The following is a 16,606-nucleotide window of genomic DNA, read 5'->3' on the forward strand; positions in this document are numbered from 1 at the left end:
TTTATGATTGAAGACTCATTTCTGAGGTTCCTCTTTTGACGATCGCTCTTAGTCAACAAGCTGAAGGAACAGTCAAATACCATGAGACACTTTTGTTGCAGTGAAGTGGGTCTCTGTGGTTTGCACTTTAAGTGGAGAAATACTGCATAAACAAAAGATTTATTAAGCGTATCACTGACTTTTGCCTGTTTGAGAGGCTCTAAGGAGATGGGCACACAGCACAAAGACCCTACAGCATTAACAAGGCTGTCCTAAGGGGGAAGTCTGGAGAAAGTGTTTGAATTACAACAAGAGCCACAGCAGAGATTTCGAGCATGAAAACTCATTTGGCTGCACATTTCGGTGACAAGTAGTGGGTCACAAAACTGTGCCACGCGTGTGTCATATTCAGCCTTTTCAATGAACTCAATCTGTCACTTCCAGGAAGAATGGCAGCTGTCTTCGTGCTGGCAGATAAAGCGACTCCATTCAAAGCCAAGAGGAAGCAGAGGAGAGGTTCTGTGCAAAGATTAGTAGGAATGTTGGAAGAGACCAAGTCCGGATGTGGACATTCTCACCAGAAATGAAGCGACCGCCACGGCACCCCGCTACAACCAACGCACAGCAGTTATCTCTTTTATAAAGCATGGGTCTTATTGTCTCTAATAAATATGATAGACTTCACATTAGACACATTTCTGATTTATAGGAAACGGCTAGAGTTAGCGTGGTTATTAGATTTTGAATGACAATCAATATGATTTCTTGCTCTTGAAGGGCCGCAAGAATTAACTGGAAGCTAGAAGGGCCTTAAATGAGCTCAGTATTTCCAGTATTACCAGTCTTACAGCATTTCACCTCTTTAACTTATAGCTTAGTGTGCCAAGAACAGATGATAGGAAGTTTGTGTGGGACTTTAAGCAGTATTTAATTTGCATTGGCATGCAGAAATGACTAATAAAATTGAATAGCATTCTTGTTCTCAACAAAAAAATACATAAATAAAAATTTGACATATGGTTTGTGTTAACATTCCAGCATTTAATGGAGGCCCCTGAGGATTTGGAGGCCCAAAGCAGGAGTTCAGTTATCATGTGTCTTGGCTGGCTCCTCTCCAGGGGTATACGTTTGTATTTTGTCTGCCTTAAAGATGAATGAAATTATATACTTATGAAATTATGACAAGAAAACACAAGGGAACATGTTCAGAATAAAAAAAGGGTCTAAAGGTGGCTCCTTGAGGAACTCCAGAACTAACAGGCTGCTAAGGAAGAGATGATAAGGACAACGGCCTTCATCCCATGTTCAAAAAACATTCATACAGTTAACAAAATCTAAATATTTAAATAAAAACATATTGTCAAAGCTCTGGAATAAAGGCTGCTAAAGCTTTATGGGGAAACTTCTCCATAAATTTCCCTATTACTTTAATAAAGAAATTGCAGATTTAAACAAATGGTCATGAACTGATTACAAGCCCCCCCAACCCTGACAGCTCACATAACAATGACTCCCCCTCTCCCATCTGCACCCACCGCAATGATGACACGTTAAATACATCTGCATGCAAACAAGACAATTGGATATTTTGTATTCTCGCCTCAATGAGCAGAAAATAAATACCACCTCAAGCAGCTGCATTAAATCAGCTTCTCTGCTAAGCTGCTATGTGCAGCTCTTTCATCAAATTTACGCAGACTCACTGTTGCGCTCTTTCGTCTTTCTCTCCTTTTTCCCAGTTGGCGTTCAGTATCTTTGATTGTGTTTTCATTCATCACTCGCTCACCACTGCTCTTCTAATGATCTGCTATCAGGAAGTAACATCTTACCTCAAAACAGACTAATGAAACCAGTGGCTCTGATTGGATTTTGATTTTTTTTTTTTAAAACAAAACCTTTAGAGAGTGTATTAATTAAACAGCATAACTGAAGCAGTGTTTGTTTTTGTTCCCCCCTCCTCACCCCTGCACTCGCAAGAACTGTAGCCTGATAGGCAATCAAACACAAATCGATTGTTCCACAGCGATTATTCTTCACAGCTTGCAAAACGAGAACATTTCATCAGGCAGAATTTAAGGGTCTGCTTGGCTCAGTGGTTCCTGCTGTGGCTTTGTTCTTTAAAAACAAAGTTAAATGTTGGCCGGCGTGCTGGTGAGATGTGTCACCTGCTGTCCCGTGTGTGTGTGGGCTGTGCACCGACATGCAGGGAAGGACTCCTGCCAACAAACAAATGCTCTTTTTTTACGTCCAGAGTATTCCACCCTCTTCACTCAGACAATACATTCGCCTGCCCAGCAGTCAGGTCTTCTCTGAGTGAGTTAAAATTTCCCATGCATGTTTATTCTATTAGTATGTTTTCCTAAAAGAAAAATAAAATGAAATGATCATGGAAGCTGAGAAAGGCAATTTGTTTAACTTTGACTCAATATGTGAAATATATAGCGACATGCAAAACTACCAAAAGTTTTTTTTTTTTTTTTTTCATGTTCCAACCACGTAAGTGGATTTTTATTCATAGACCAAAAATAATGCAGAACTGTACAGTGAAAAGAGAAATATGCATATGAGTGAGCAGAGCTGTTTGCCTGTCAGCAAGACGACTAAATTATGGCGTCGTCTGACCGGAGCACCTTGTGCCACATGTCTGCTCACATGGTTTGAGGCAACAACAACAACAAAATTCTAGCTTTTTATCAGTGGCAAAGTAAAGAAGGCATTCCTCAAATCCTGACCGGGACAAGAAGATGACCATGAGGAAAGTCAACAAGACGTATAAGGAATACTGAAAAAGAAGAAAAAGAATATATATATAGTTTTTTGCATAAATTATGCAAAAAGATGATTATTCTATCATCTTAGCCACATTTATAGATTTCATTGCGCTTGTTCCACCCTAAAATTTATTTCTATATTTATTTTTAACTAAGTGAACAATAATAGAAATGTATGTTTCTATATATCCAATAGTTTGTTCTGAATAACCAAATACTGAAAGGTTTACTCCTCCAGAACTCCAAAATGAACATTTAATGCTCATATAAGAACGAGGTGGTTAGAAAATGTTAAACCAATAAATGGTCTCTGACAAATACAAATATTTGATCATGTGATGTGAATGGTAAAATGTTGCCAGTTTTTTTATTTTTTGTCAACGTGCTACAATGAGCCTTGCAATAAACTGGCGACCTGAAGTGCCATCAATTCTCAGGAATTAGTGCGAATAATTGTAAAATTCAGAAAGTTCTGTGACCATTTGCTCTTTAATTCAATACCAATAAATGTGCTTTTACAGAATATCATTATTTTTTCTCACCAAAACAGACAGCAGTTAAAAAAAATAAACCTGCAGTAGGTGGTGGAGGAGGAGTTGCATCGTTTCCAGCATCATTTGTGTAAATAGTAGAATAGATAGTTGCTCTCTAGTAGAAGAACTTCTTTAACCTCTCATTCAATGCAAATTAAGAAAGTTGTACCTGCAACAAACTAAGCTATAAGTTAATAAGTTAAGCCTTAATATCGGTTCGATTGATATTTCTTCTTTTGTGTGAGAGGTCTGATAATTGTTCATATAATTTACGTTAGCACAGATCCCACCTGGACCCCTAAACAATCATTTTATAAACACAGAGCTCATTGACTGTGTATGAACTCATGATATGCTGAGAAAGTAATGAAACCAAAATGGCGTGGTTATGTAACAGATTTTTCTTAGATTGTAAGAAAGAGCCAGCTGAAGGCAAGCTGCTGCTTGGAGACCCAACAGACCCTGGAGACACTTTGGCTTTTAATATGAAATTGATTTCAAAGTGTGAAATTTGTATTCCTTGTTAGGATCCTGAGTTGTTTTGAGGTTTGTTTATTCTGTATTCTTCAGTTTATTTTTTATTAGATCAGTTTTGTTTCTGTTTTATGTAACCCGCAATTAGTCAATTAGTAAAGATTTTTATTGTTGCGGGCCCACTTCCTGTGTTGCCCCAAACTCTTCAACTTATTTAAAACCCCGCCTCCAGCGCAGTTTGAACATCACCTGTTCCACTGTGATTGTGGCTGGCTGTTGGCGTCTTGCTGATAATTTCATCCTGGAAATTCACCCAAATCTCTGCAACAACTGATTTGAATTATTTAACTGTTGGCGGTTGTTACCTGGGCTGTCACCGGGATTATCACAGCTGATAGCAGTCTAATACGGCCCATACTGATCAAAGGTCGGGTATTTTTCCCCATAATGGATAAGATCCTCAGATCCTCTTTGAAACTGATGGCGAGCTAAGGACAAGAACTTTGATCTTTGAATTGATTTATTTGGAATTAAGTTGTCCCTCGTTGTGTATTTGTAATTGTTTGTTGTTTGTTTTCTTCCCCAAATTCATCAATACATTCACACCAAAACTAAAACAGTGCTTGTGTCTTCATTCACACCTCAGGCTCCTTCAAAAACGAACCATCTTCTGCTGCTGTTTTTGTAGCCGCAGTTAGCTGCATAGCCCATAACTGTTACATTCGGTGGAACAGATGATGTTCAAACTGTGCTGGAGGCGGAGGCTTTAAATAAGTTGAAGAGTTTGGGGCAACACAGGAAGTGGGCCCGCAACAATAAAAGTCTTTACTAATTTAATAATTGCGGGTTACATTTACTTTAATTCAGTCCTTTCTCAGTGAACAGTTTATGTTTATTTATTGTGTTTAGTTATTATTGGTTAATCTAGTTGAATTACGTTTCTTAGGTCTAGTTCTTCTTTAGTGTAAAATATATTTCCCAGTCCCGTGTACTCTCCCCTGTCCCCCCTCTCTCTCTCTCTCTCTCTCCACTCACACCTGCAACCCGTTTCTAATCAGCCACCTGTTTTTTGCTCAGTAATCAGTCTCTCCAGTATAAACAGAACTCATCCTCAGTTCCTTCTTGTTGGCTCCTCCAGTTAAATACTGTTACTTCCCTGTTGTTCCCAGTTCCTGTTTTTTTTTTTTTTTTGTGGCTGTTGTTGTTCTGCTCTGGCTCCCCGTGTTCCCTGTTTTGTTTTATTTTATTTATTTATTTTTTGTAAGTTTTTTTTTGTCATTTTTTTATTTCAAATATTTAACATGATCCATGCTCATAGCTCCAGCCTGCATTTTAGTCCATCCATAAACTCACAACTCATGACATTCATGACAAAATAAATAAATAAAGTTCTGGTAAATAATACAGTTTCATTTAGAAATCAAATAGTCACGTCACAATCTGATAGTCAAATTTATCGTGGGTTTTTAATTATTGTTGAGAGCATTTAAACAGGCTCCTGCCTGTTTAAATCTCCCTCTCCCTGCGATGCAACTTCCGTTTTCAGCACCGCGGACAGCTCCGTCTCTCTCATTTTTTTTCTCCCCCCACCTCGCCGAGACCTTATACGGCAGCTTGAGGCGGGGAGGTAAACTTTTGCCAATATCCTGACTGAAGATTTGTACCCGGTTGTATGCGGAGCAGTGTGCGCGTCCTTCTGCTCCCATGTCCATCACAGCCGCACGTCGCAGCTAGAAGCCAGAGCGTCCGTCACCCGACAAGGGGAGAGGCTCCGGAGACAGATAAAGGCTCTCGATATGAAATGAATATGCCCGGATACGATTTCGTGAGACAGATTCGCCGTTATATGCTGCGGGGGATTAAACTGTAACCGTGATCGTTATTTAAAGGGGGAGAAAGAGAGAGAAAAAAATTGGAAAAAAAAAAAGAGAGTGGAGTGACCCACAGCACAGAAACAGAGCCGAGAGAGGTGGTTGAAGAGAAAAAGGACTGCTGAGCCAAAAAGGGGGGGACGCGAAAGGAGGGAACCGATCTGCATGTGAGACCGCTGGTCCAGGCGCGCGCACACCGGAGGCAAGAGATGCAGCCCGCGAGCAAGCTCCTGACTCTGATTCTCCTCGTCTTCATGGGCACAGAACTCACCCAAGTAGGTTTGCTTTTCTTCACGCCATTTTCCCACCTGTTTGTTTATTCTTTATGCATATGTATACACGTATCTAAAGGTTAAGTGGCTCTCCCTCATACAAGGAGACCCCGAGAATTAGCCCCTTACTCCCCACCTACTCCCTCCTTCTTAAACAGATTAACAGCCCGGGATTACATGATTGTGAATGCGTTGTGCCTTCACTTATCTCCACCGCTGACACATCGGTCCTCGTTAGCGAAAGGTCTGATTTAACATTTCCACCGTTCTGCTACCAGATGTTGCCAGCAGCTTCCTGTAAAAAAAAAAAAAAAAGAAGAAAGAAAAAAGAAAGAAAAACAAGGACCATCAATTAACAATAGTGATGGACTGCTGCTCCTTACAGAAATCGGAGCTAAACAATCAAATGCAGTGTCTCACATGAGAGGGGTGGGTGGTGGAGAGGGGGTGGGGGGGTTGAGCATGCCCACTGACCACACTGTGACTTTGCTGGCGCCTGTGAGTGGAGGGAACAATTATTCCAACAATGGCCTCAAAAAAGTGTGCGCACTAAAACCAGTCAGACGTTGGGGTTGTTTATTAGAAACACCTGACAGGCAGTAAACATCATAAACATGAGACTGCAAGGCTGGTGAGAGCGTGAGGGCGTGAGGGGAGTGGGTTTATTTATCACCAAGGCCCCTGCCTATGCTGTGAAGGATTTGTATTTTTTCTCTTTTTTATCATCTAATTATGATGAATTTGAATTTGTGAATTTGTGCTTCAGCACACATTCATATGTTTCTGTGTTGCGAATCCAACTGCAACTGGTAATTGGAGAGAAAATAATATCAAATGTGGAACGAGGCACTATCAATAAATTCTGTCCCCCCTCCCCTCCCCATTGGCATGCCACAAGGCGCAAACTCAATAATGTGGGTGTAAAGTAGTTTGTTGCAAAAAACCCTGCCGGCCCTGACAACCAGCGTGTCGGAACAATATTGACAGAATGTGGCTATGAGAGGATTGGGGAGGTGCGGGAGCTGTGGGGTGTGTGTGTAGGGGGCAGGGTGGATTCCAACAGGTTTCATGGGAAATGTCATGAACAAGGAGGGAAGTTTTTAGTCAGTGAAGCAACAGCTTGGTTTTGACATTCATGCAAGAATGTTTTTTTTTTTTTTGGTAGAAGTTTGGTTGTTAACGTTTTTTTTTTTGGCAGGCAGTTCTTACAAGCAAGTCAGCAAAATGCAGCTGCAGATGATGCTGATAGAAGCAAGAGGGGAGAAAGAGTAAAGGGGCCACATGGACTGTTTGAAGTCTCCTGATAATCCTGGGGTGCCACAACGAAATCAAAGAAAGAGCATGGATGGGATTGTTGACCGAAAGATAACTTTACTGATTTCCGAAAATGCACAACAATCTGCAAAGATTCAATTTGACAGTTCATGGCACAACTTCTTATACATGGCCGCCTTTTCGTCCTAACCTACTCTCAAGTTGTGCTTGTAAACAATCTGTTTTGTACTGATGCAGTAAACAACATTAAATGAAAAGAGTTGTATTCTTAAGAAACTTACATATTTCCCCTAGTTTGTGGCATTTTGGGGGGGATAGATTCAACAAATCATTATCTTAACACAGTACTTAGAGTTCCATGCAGATTTTGCAGAAAATGGAAGATATATATATATATATATATATATATATATATATATATATATATATATATATATATATATATATATATATATATATATATATATATGCCATTTTTCTCAAGCCATGTTTTAAAGTAACTCTGATCAATGTATAAGGTTACAGTGCTTAAAACGTTGACTGAATTTTAAAAGTAAAGAGTGAAAAAAAACCTCTAGTCTAGGTACAATTTTATACTTTTAAACTTTGTGTTGCCACCCAAAGATAGGAGGGCACCCTGGGTTACTCACTGTATATCCCATATTCCTCTGTGAATCACATCATTTCTCTGCTCATTGTGGTTCTTAATCTCAACTGAGCTCCTCTCTAATAGCTTTTATGAAAAAATGTGACACCATATTTTTCTAAACAACCATCAGCTGCTTCCTGGTTTTTTACATTACTTACTGGAGTCTTACAGGTACATTTCCTTACAGCGGACTGCAGACCGACTAATATCAATTTAATTAGTCAGTTGTGAAATGTGGGTATGAAATGTCCCACTGGCAAGTACAAAAGCAGCAGGCACCTGTTGCCACCCATTAAAAGCTTGACAGTGAGTTATAGCGCACGCACCCTCTTGAATTCATGTTTGAAGAAAATCTGATGAACACAGGGGTTGTCTTGGCAGGAAGTGGCGAATTCATAGAGGTGGATAGAAAAGCGTTTTGCCTTCCTTTCTGGCGTTGCGACCAGCAGCCTGGTTCCTGTGCAGGTCAGGGCCTGCGACGCCCTGACAGTGTCTTTTCTTTGATGGCCTGTGAGAAAGTCGATATTCTCGCGCAACAAAAACCAAAAGACAAGGTACCCTGACAAAGCCGCTGCTTTTATTGCCTCCGTTTCATGGAAACCTTTCGGTGTAGGAGGGGAAACCAAACATCTTCCCACCCTCAACTCCGACTGAAACCAGGCAGGGAAAAAATAATACAATTCTTTCTGCAAATATTAGGGACTTGCAGGTCTTACTGTTGAGCTACGTCAGGATAAGAAAAAAAGAAAGAAAGAAAAGCCCCCAAAGCAGTACTGTACTGCGTTGACCCCTGATCCTGAACGATGATGCCCTCCCAAAGACTGCATTAAGACCCTCGCTTCAAAACTCTCTCACAGTTTTTCAGAGACAAAGTTTGAAAGAGAACGTCTTTTCTCGAGACATCTGGCTGTAGGAGCCAGAGACACCCTCTCTGTGTTCATCCTGCCCTCTGCTCCCTAGATTTTTTTTTCTTTTTTTTTTTTGGCTTTGCAGACCCCACGCTCCCTCGGCGAGGAATAGTAAGCATTCAGAGCAGCATCTGCTCCTCACCTGCACCGCCTCTTCCACCAATGGGCTTCAGGCTCACATCCTAAAGTACCTCAGCAACACATGATGGAGCAGGTGGTGACGTTGAAAGCCATCTTTTTGACGCCGTGCGGCGTGGTAATCCAAGAATTAGCTCAGCTTGTAAAGCTTTCCTTTTGCTTTACAAACTGGCAGGTACAAACTGGCTTTAAATGCTTTCTTTGGAAGAAACTAAAAAAAAACAACAACAATGATACTCAGTCTGGCGTTACATGGGTTCAGAGTGGATTTCATTATGCGTGGTGTGATTGGCAGCTGATGATTATGATTCAGTACGGCCGGCTGAGGCAAAGGGTGGAGAGGAGGAAGGAAGCAGAAGAGGAGTAGGTGGAGGTACGACGCATTCCACAGCGCATTTGTAGGCTGAGATATGTGGAGGGTTTTTTTTTTCTTTTTTTTTTTTTCCCACTCTTTTTGCAAAGAGCTAAAACTCTAGATTCTGAATGTGACATTGTGGTTGTCCTACAAGGTAAAAACAGCTGCAGCAGCACAAAGAGCCCAGACAGAAGTACTACTCTCATCAAGCTTTAATGCTCAATCTCAGAGCAGTACGAGGTCATTGTGGAGGTGTGCCGTAAAATATGCCAGCTTGTTTTTGTTTTTTTTTCCCAGCATTTCTGTTGCTTTTACCTACAGATTTGTTGATAACGAATGCATTGTAGAAATGACTTCTCAGTGCTATTCTCAGGCAAACGCAGCACATAACAGTTCACTGGATGCTCTTGTTTGTTTGCATAAATCCCATGAGGATAAATGCTCAATCAATGCTGCTGCATATCCACCAATCTGTCTTGATAAACAGTCTGATTGACCCATCTACAAGAAGGTCAATGATTATTAATCACTCTCTGCCACCGTAACTGTTGTCCTCCATGATTGAATCCCGAGGGCTTTAGCTGGATGGGCTTAACGAGAAAGAGGTACATCCGTTCCTTTTGAGGTTACTTTTAGGGCGCAGTCCTTCCTTCCACAAAGAAGCCTGTGTACAAAGGACTCCTCAAGTCCAGCCCTGAGAACATCATTATAAGTTAACCTTCCTCTCATTATATAATCTGAAAGTGGACTACAGAGTTTTAGTGGGGGAAGTCGATAGCTGCCAGTGAAACTACTGTCACTGTGCGACCTCACCTTAAAGGTCATCTACAGTAAAAGGGATAGGCCACAGGTTGGGGGTGGTGGTGGGAAAGTAATGGAAACAGTTTGCACATGGATTATTCATATCTTTCTTTCAGAGAGGTTTTACAGTCATGTAATCAGAGCTCTTTAACCTACATCCTGTTGATCCAGAACATTTCAATTCTCATTCCAGGGTCTTAACCCTCCGTTTGTAAATGCTGGGACAGCCAAGATGTTTCTGTGGCGAGGGTGAAGGGGAATGAATGGCTTCCTGGTTTTTATATTTGTCTCATTTAATATTTATTTGTTTTAAATGAATGGCTAATTAGCATAAAATGCAGAAAAGTAATTGTTGTTTGAAACCTGCGATCATCAAAACACCCAGTAGTATCTAAAGGTTTTTTTTTCTAGGAAACAAAGCAAAGAGGAAAAAACAGTATAGCATTTCTCTTTTTAAAATATATTGTCATAGGTGCAAATCGATGTAATTTTATGGAATGTGTTGCATTACTGCAGTGAAAAATGAATGCACTGAGCAGTCCCAAGGCAGTATGAGGCCATATGCAGAATTTAGTTAAAACCACTTTCCACTAAAGCATCACTCTTTGTATTGTCCATGCCTTTTTTTTTTTTTTTTGGATGGGGGGTCTGCAGTTTTTTTTCTACATTCCACAAGAAGAAGGACCAGATTTGGTGTTGATTTCTGAATCAGCTATAAACAAATTTTACTTTTACTTGCTGATCTATTTACAATCAACTAAAGCGTACAATACCCTCCCCCCCCCTCCCAAGATTAAATGCAACAGACTAACATAATTTTTAAATCATGTTTACATAACTATGAAACTTTAGGTTTTGGTTACAACTGCTGCATTTTTCAACAAGTAATAAGAGAAATGGGTCCATAGGTGATCATGTATTAATACTTAATCGTAGTACATAAGACTTATAGACTAGCATTAAAGTTTGAAATAAAAACTACACAGCAAATAGTACACTTTCTGTCACTAAATTTAGCAATAAATTGTCAGAAATCTACATACATTAAATAACATTTATTTTGCATTTATACTTAAGTTTTTATTTACACGCATAAGAGCAATATCTGCTGCTGGATAAAAAAAAGTTTATTTAACACATACAGAATGAAGTCACTGCTAAATATATATATATATATATATATATATATATATATATATATATATATATATATATATATATATATATATATATATATATATATATATATATATTAGCTACCTGAATTAGTCCCAGGGAATGGGATTCAGACATTTTCTCTCAATGGTAATATTTCCCTAACTTTCCAGCTTTTGCCCCACATAACACTGGATGGGACTTGTGACTATCAGTCGGTTCTTCTGATTCATATGAACACCATGACCGCATTTCCATCGATATAATGATTTTCTGCACATTGTTTTTAATCGCTTCTGACATTCACAACGCAAGTGTGTACACTATATAGATGCAAAGGTCGGTGCAAGTCAAACCCGAAATCCCCGCCAGATTTTATTTGAAATGCGCCTTTAATAAGTAATGCCTATTTAAACTTGTAACGCCAAAATCAGCTACAAGATGGCGCCAGAGTCACATGAATGAAAAGCATATTTTCTGATAACCGAACGCTTCCATTTCCATCAGACAACCAACACGCTCATTCCGTTGCTTTTGCAAACCGTACTGCCTTTTGTGATGCACTTTTTTTTGGTGTTGGCTGTGCAGCTATACTTTTTTTTCTTTTTCTTTTTTTTTTTTTCAAGTTGAAAGCGAATGCTCGGGATTTATTGTGCGGACATAAAGGCCACTGAGAGAGAAATATGACCTCCAGGATCACAGAGTCCTCTCAGACATCACTTGTCTGACTGACCTCATTGTCGAGAAGCTTGTGTCGGTCGGCTTATTGACGATTCGGCTGCGGTCCGAGATTGGCTGTTACAATGAGCGGAGCCCGTACTGTGTGACATCATTGCGTCTGGCGCTGTGTAGATCTACAGCACCTCCTCTTTTTTTCTTTTTTTCCTCCCTCTTCACATCCATTTGGAGCCGCCCGTACGAGCAGTTCATCACAGAGCGCACCCAAAGCAGGAGGCGGACCCAGATAGTAAAAGGCGAACCGGAGCTCGGGAGCAGCATTGTGCGGGACGGCCAGCAAAGAGGATCTATCCATCCGCTGCGTGCTTTCGGGGGCTTATTTTAAATACCCGTCGTGCACTTTTTGGGGGGATCGAGCGTTGCGGCTCTCTCTCTTGCCTCTGTCCCAGATACCCATCTGCGCGTCTGCGTCCGAGCACTCCCCGCATCCCCCCTTTGCCTTTTGAAGATGTCCACGAAGAGCCGAGCCGAGCCGGAGACCCGGTCGGACCGCCGAGATGCTCTGGGCACCGCGACTCGCCTCCCCGGTTTCTCCACGGAGTCCGTAGAATGAAGGAGGATTAACATCGAGTCCGAGTCGTCCGGAGCGCGAAGAAGATGACGGTGCCGTTGTTGAAGATCGGGGTCGTGCTGAGCACCATGGCGATGATCACCAACTGGATGTCGCAGACCCTCCCCTCTCTGGTGGGGCTCAATACTACCAAGCTGACGGCGGCGCAGGGAGGGTACCCAGACCGGAGCACGGGAGTAAGTTTCATTCAGTCCCCCCTTTGCCCCCCTCAGTGATCGGGCAGATTTAATCACTAAAGGGAATGTTAATTATAGAAAAGCGCTGTTGGTTCATTCATAATTTAAAGCTGAGCTCGTGCTGTGCGCCCCGGACTAGTAAAGGATTTTGGAGAGACATCATAGATTCCTCCTCTGGTGTTTGATGTTGCGCTGCTGCTGCACCGAAATGGAAAGTTGGTCTTTTCTTCTTTTTTTTTTTTCCTCTCAGATTTGATTCTAAAAATATATGGAAATTTAAATGCTTCAAAAAAAAAAAAAAAGAAAAGAAAAAAAGAGCGTGCTTTCCTAGATCCCCTCTGAAACAGCAGGAGTCTTCATCTTTTCTCTCCACAGTGGGTGAATGGAAGAAGGAGGCGCTCAATGCCACTGCTGGATGAAGCAAAATCAAGTATTTGTCATGCTGGTCTTGTCAAATATTTAGATTTTAAGCAGTGGATATAATAAGTGGCCTAATGGAATCAATCCCATTAACAGGGGTGCCTGCAGGAAGTTTTTTTTTTTTTAAAAAGGGGGTGGCCAAATAGGTGCCATTGATAATCCAGGGGGTAGTATGCAATTTTTTTTAGGAGAGTTACTTGCCTACTGTTATGTGCGGGTTAGTGCAGCAAAGGATGACAATTCAAAGGGGTGTGCAACAAAACAGTTAATGAAATGAATGCGTGATTTAATGTGGCTTCTCCTCTGCATCTCAAGACTGCCTGGACCAGCAGATTTCTAGAAGTGGTCACTGCTCTTCTCCACCACTGTACTCCTTCACATAGTGCCTCTGCATGGAATGAGTTTCAGATAGACTCTGAAAATAGATCAAAAGTGAGAATTCCCATTATTTTCCATTCGGAAGCATCAATCAGCAGCGCGACAGCCTTTTGAGTTTAACACAAATTAGGCTCTGATGCTATTATTAACTCCACCAAGGAAGCAGAAAACCTTTTCTTTTCTGAGGGGTTATAGTCCTTAGGGGGAAAAGTCATAAAAAGCCTTATGTGTGAATCTTTAGTTTTTTTTTTTATTTAGTTTTTTTTTTTCTTATGCAATTAGTGAGTACTCAGTTGTAGCCTCATTCCCCTTTTGCTTTGTCTCCGCCTCCCTGGCTGGATTAAAAGGCAGCTGACACACAGTAGTGAATGTGTTTTTAAAAAAAGCCACTCCTATTCTCTGATCCCAACAGCAGGACGGTAAATGGATTAGTCACGTCTCGTGTGATGGATTATAAAAAGAAAAAAGTGACGTCATAGTTCTGGAATGGTAGAGCTGTGACCCATATATAGACTGAAGGCAGAGCAAAAAAAAGTACTGCACATTCTTTGGTGAGACGTAGTAGTTTAGATTCAAAACTACAAAATCGCAAGATCAACATTTTTGTCGTTTTAAGGAACTAAACTCAACAACGGTGCACCAAATCAGATGCTGTTGGTTGTTGGGTGTATACACTAAAGTTCTTTGGTTTTGAAGGATGTGCTAAACAGGACAGTAGTGTTTGAACTGCTGATCATCGATTGGAGATGGTCATGAAATATTAGCTGCATTCTGATTTCTGGTTATTGATTGGTACCTCCATTAAAAAAAAAAAAAAACACCCACAAAAAACATTCCTGATCATCGTACCTACAATCACAGTGTGGATGAAATGTGAACATGACACACGGAGCAAATACAAATAAATTAGCATTGATCTTCCTTTATATGGATACAGCTAGTGCTCTCGGGGCCACCAGGGCCTCAGGGTGCCCTTAGTTGTCAAGGAGTTGCTTCCTACCTCAGGTCGACTCGTAAATAACGAGTGTAACCGTGGCATTCGGTTACATTACAAAACAGGGGAGAAATCATTTATTTTCATTTTGTACACGCCGAAATGATACGATCAAAGTGAAACCAAACAGCATTTCTCTTGTTAGGGGAGGTTCTTCCCCTCTTTAAAGTCCAAACAGCCCTTTGAGGAGTAGGAGAGGGGCGCAGCACCTGAAAACATTTCTTGAACCCCAGCAGCAGGAGGATTTGCCTGAGCGACCTTTCATAACTTCTAGGTCAGCAATGCCTTTGGACAAGCCTGCGTTTAGTTTCCACGGTAACCAAGCTGACTTACCGGCAGATCGGTTTTAATGGTATGGTATCCTGATGCATCTTCAGAACGTGCGGTATTTGATGGCGAACAGGCGGTGCTTAATCATGGGCACGGCCCGGAAGTTGATGCATATTTCACAAAGCAACAAAGCTAACTGTTGTTTATTATGCTTTTTAAAAAGCTATGTTTTTCAAGCCATTTGACAACACTTTCTGACTTTTTTTTTTTCTTCTTTTGCGTGAAGGTGTTGCCAGCAAACCCAGAGGAGTCGTGGCAGGTGTACAGTTCCGCCCAGGATAGCGAAGGGAGGTGTGTCTGCACCGTGGTGGCGCCCCAGCAGTCCATGTGCTCGCGGGATGCTCGCACCAAACAACTGAGGCAGCTGCTGGAGAAGGTAATTGCTTGGCTAAATACCCAGCAACGGCAATCTGTGTCTCACAATGCCCAGGATAGCCATTTTTACCTTGTTTCACGCTCACAAAGAGATGGTCCCCTAGTCACCTCCCTGAATGTGGGACAAGAATAGAAATCAAGTGTCTAATGAGCTCCCTGGAAACCCAAGTCGTCATGGGAGGCGGTTGAACGCTGCGCTTATGTTGCGCTGCATGCACCCAGAGCAACATGTCTAATGATGCAACGCAGCTCAACGCCCAGCCTGGGAGCTACAACGCAAACATCGGTAAACAAGCTAATCCAAAGTAATGCAGATTAGTCGATTTAGCCGACATCAACAGGCTCCTCTTAGTTTGGGGAGTGCATCAAGTAGAACATTTCTGGAGACGACAAATGTCTGAACAGTATGTATTCTTCGCTTGTGAGGCCCCTGACTAGCTGCCTGATGTCAGAGTTTGTGAATCATCACGAAATGCGTGCCAAGCCAAAACAACATATTGGAAACCTGTTGCTTTTTCTCTACACCAGACTACTCAAAGCAAACCTTTGAGGTAGAAGGGAAAAAAAGAGAGAGATGTTTTAGATATTCAGCCTGCATTTATGTGTACCGGATCCCCAGGTCCAGAACATGACCCAGTCCATCCAGGTGCTGGACCAGCGCACCCAGAGGGACCTTCAGTACGTGGAGAAGATGGAGGTCCAGCTCCGTGGCCTGGAGACGAAGTTCAAGGAGGTGGAGGAGAACCACAAGCAGAACATTGCTAAGCAATACAAGGTAAGAGGCCCCTTCTGCAGCCATCCATCCCACCACCATACCCTCAGAGACTGCTGCGTCACTCAGAGTTAGCAGCCTAACCCATTCTGTGTCGTCTGTCAGTAGGAAGAGTATAGAATCACTGCAATCATTATATTACATATAGTGTATATTCCACAGTTTGTAAGTGCTCGTCTCTTTTACATAGATAAAAAGAAATGCTAAAAACAAGTATCACCATCAAGATTTCTGATAAATCACTGTAACCATCCACCTTAAACTACTATTGTTTCAGCACAAAATTAGCTTAACAAACACACATACTGTATGCACAATTATACAAGATACAGGAACTATAATCGTTCTCTTTCAAGGCCAGAATCTGTACTTTTGACTCCTCCTAAACCTGGTGCTCCAGATCACATCTGAGATGCTGTGACATTCTGGTAGATTTGCATTAGTGCGCCTTACATTGCTGCCTTTTTGCTTCACTTCAATGCAGCTCAAGTCGACACCTTTAAGTTATTGAGCTCTCCCCGTCAATGGGCCTGAAACCAAACAGCGCTGCAGCCATGTTTGGCTTCGCGGCTAAATTCATGACATTAAAATCAATAGATGCTCATCGAAATGCATTTGGTCAAACACACCAAGGTAAGCTGTTGGAGATAAACACCTCTCAAATCAGCTGC

General features: G+C 41.4%; 1 protein-coding gene across 3 annotated transcripts in view; it reads left to right on the forward strand.

Moving 5' to 3' along the window:
* Positions 1 to 3,939: 3,939 nt before the first annotated feature.
* olfm1b (olfactomedin 1b) overlaps positions 3,940 to 16,606 on the forward strand; it is a 28,207-nt gene continuing 15,540 nt past the window's right edge. The window contains exons 1-3 of one of the 3 annotated variants that reach the window (XM_014972612.2): positions 3,940 to 5,903; positions 15,015 to 15,164; positions 15,783 to 15,938. In XM_014972612.2, the coding sequence (XP_014828098.1) occupies positions 5,838 to 5,903; positions 15,015 to 15,164; positions 15,783 to 15,938 (372 nt within the window). In that variant the 5' untranslated portion in view covers positions 3,940 to 5,837. Of the gene's footprint in view, positions 5,904 to 11,316; positions 12,667 to 14,614; positions 15,165 to 15,782; positions 15,939 to 16,606 lie in introns of those variants that run through there. The other 2 variants (XM_014972606.2, XM_088010840.1) reach the window with 2 other exon arrangements.

The sequence above is a fragment of the Poecilia mexicana genome, unplaced genomic scaffold, assembly GCF_051168715.1.
Source record: "Poecilia mexicana isolate PSO_F unplaced genomic scaffold, ASM5116871v1 scaffold_12, whole genome shotgun sequence".
NCBI classification, from domain to species: domain Eukaryota; kingdom Metazoa; phylum Chordata; class Actinopteri; order Cyprinodontiformes; family Poeciliidae; genus Poecilia; species Poecilia mexicana.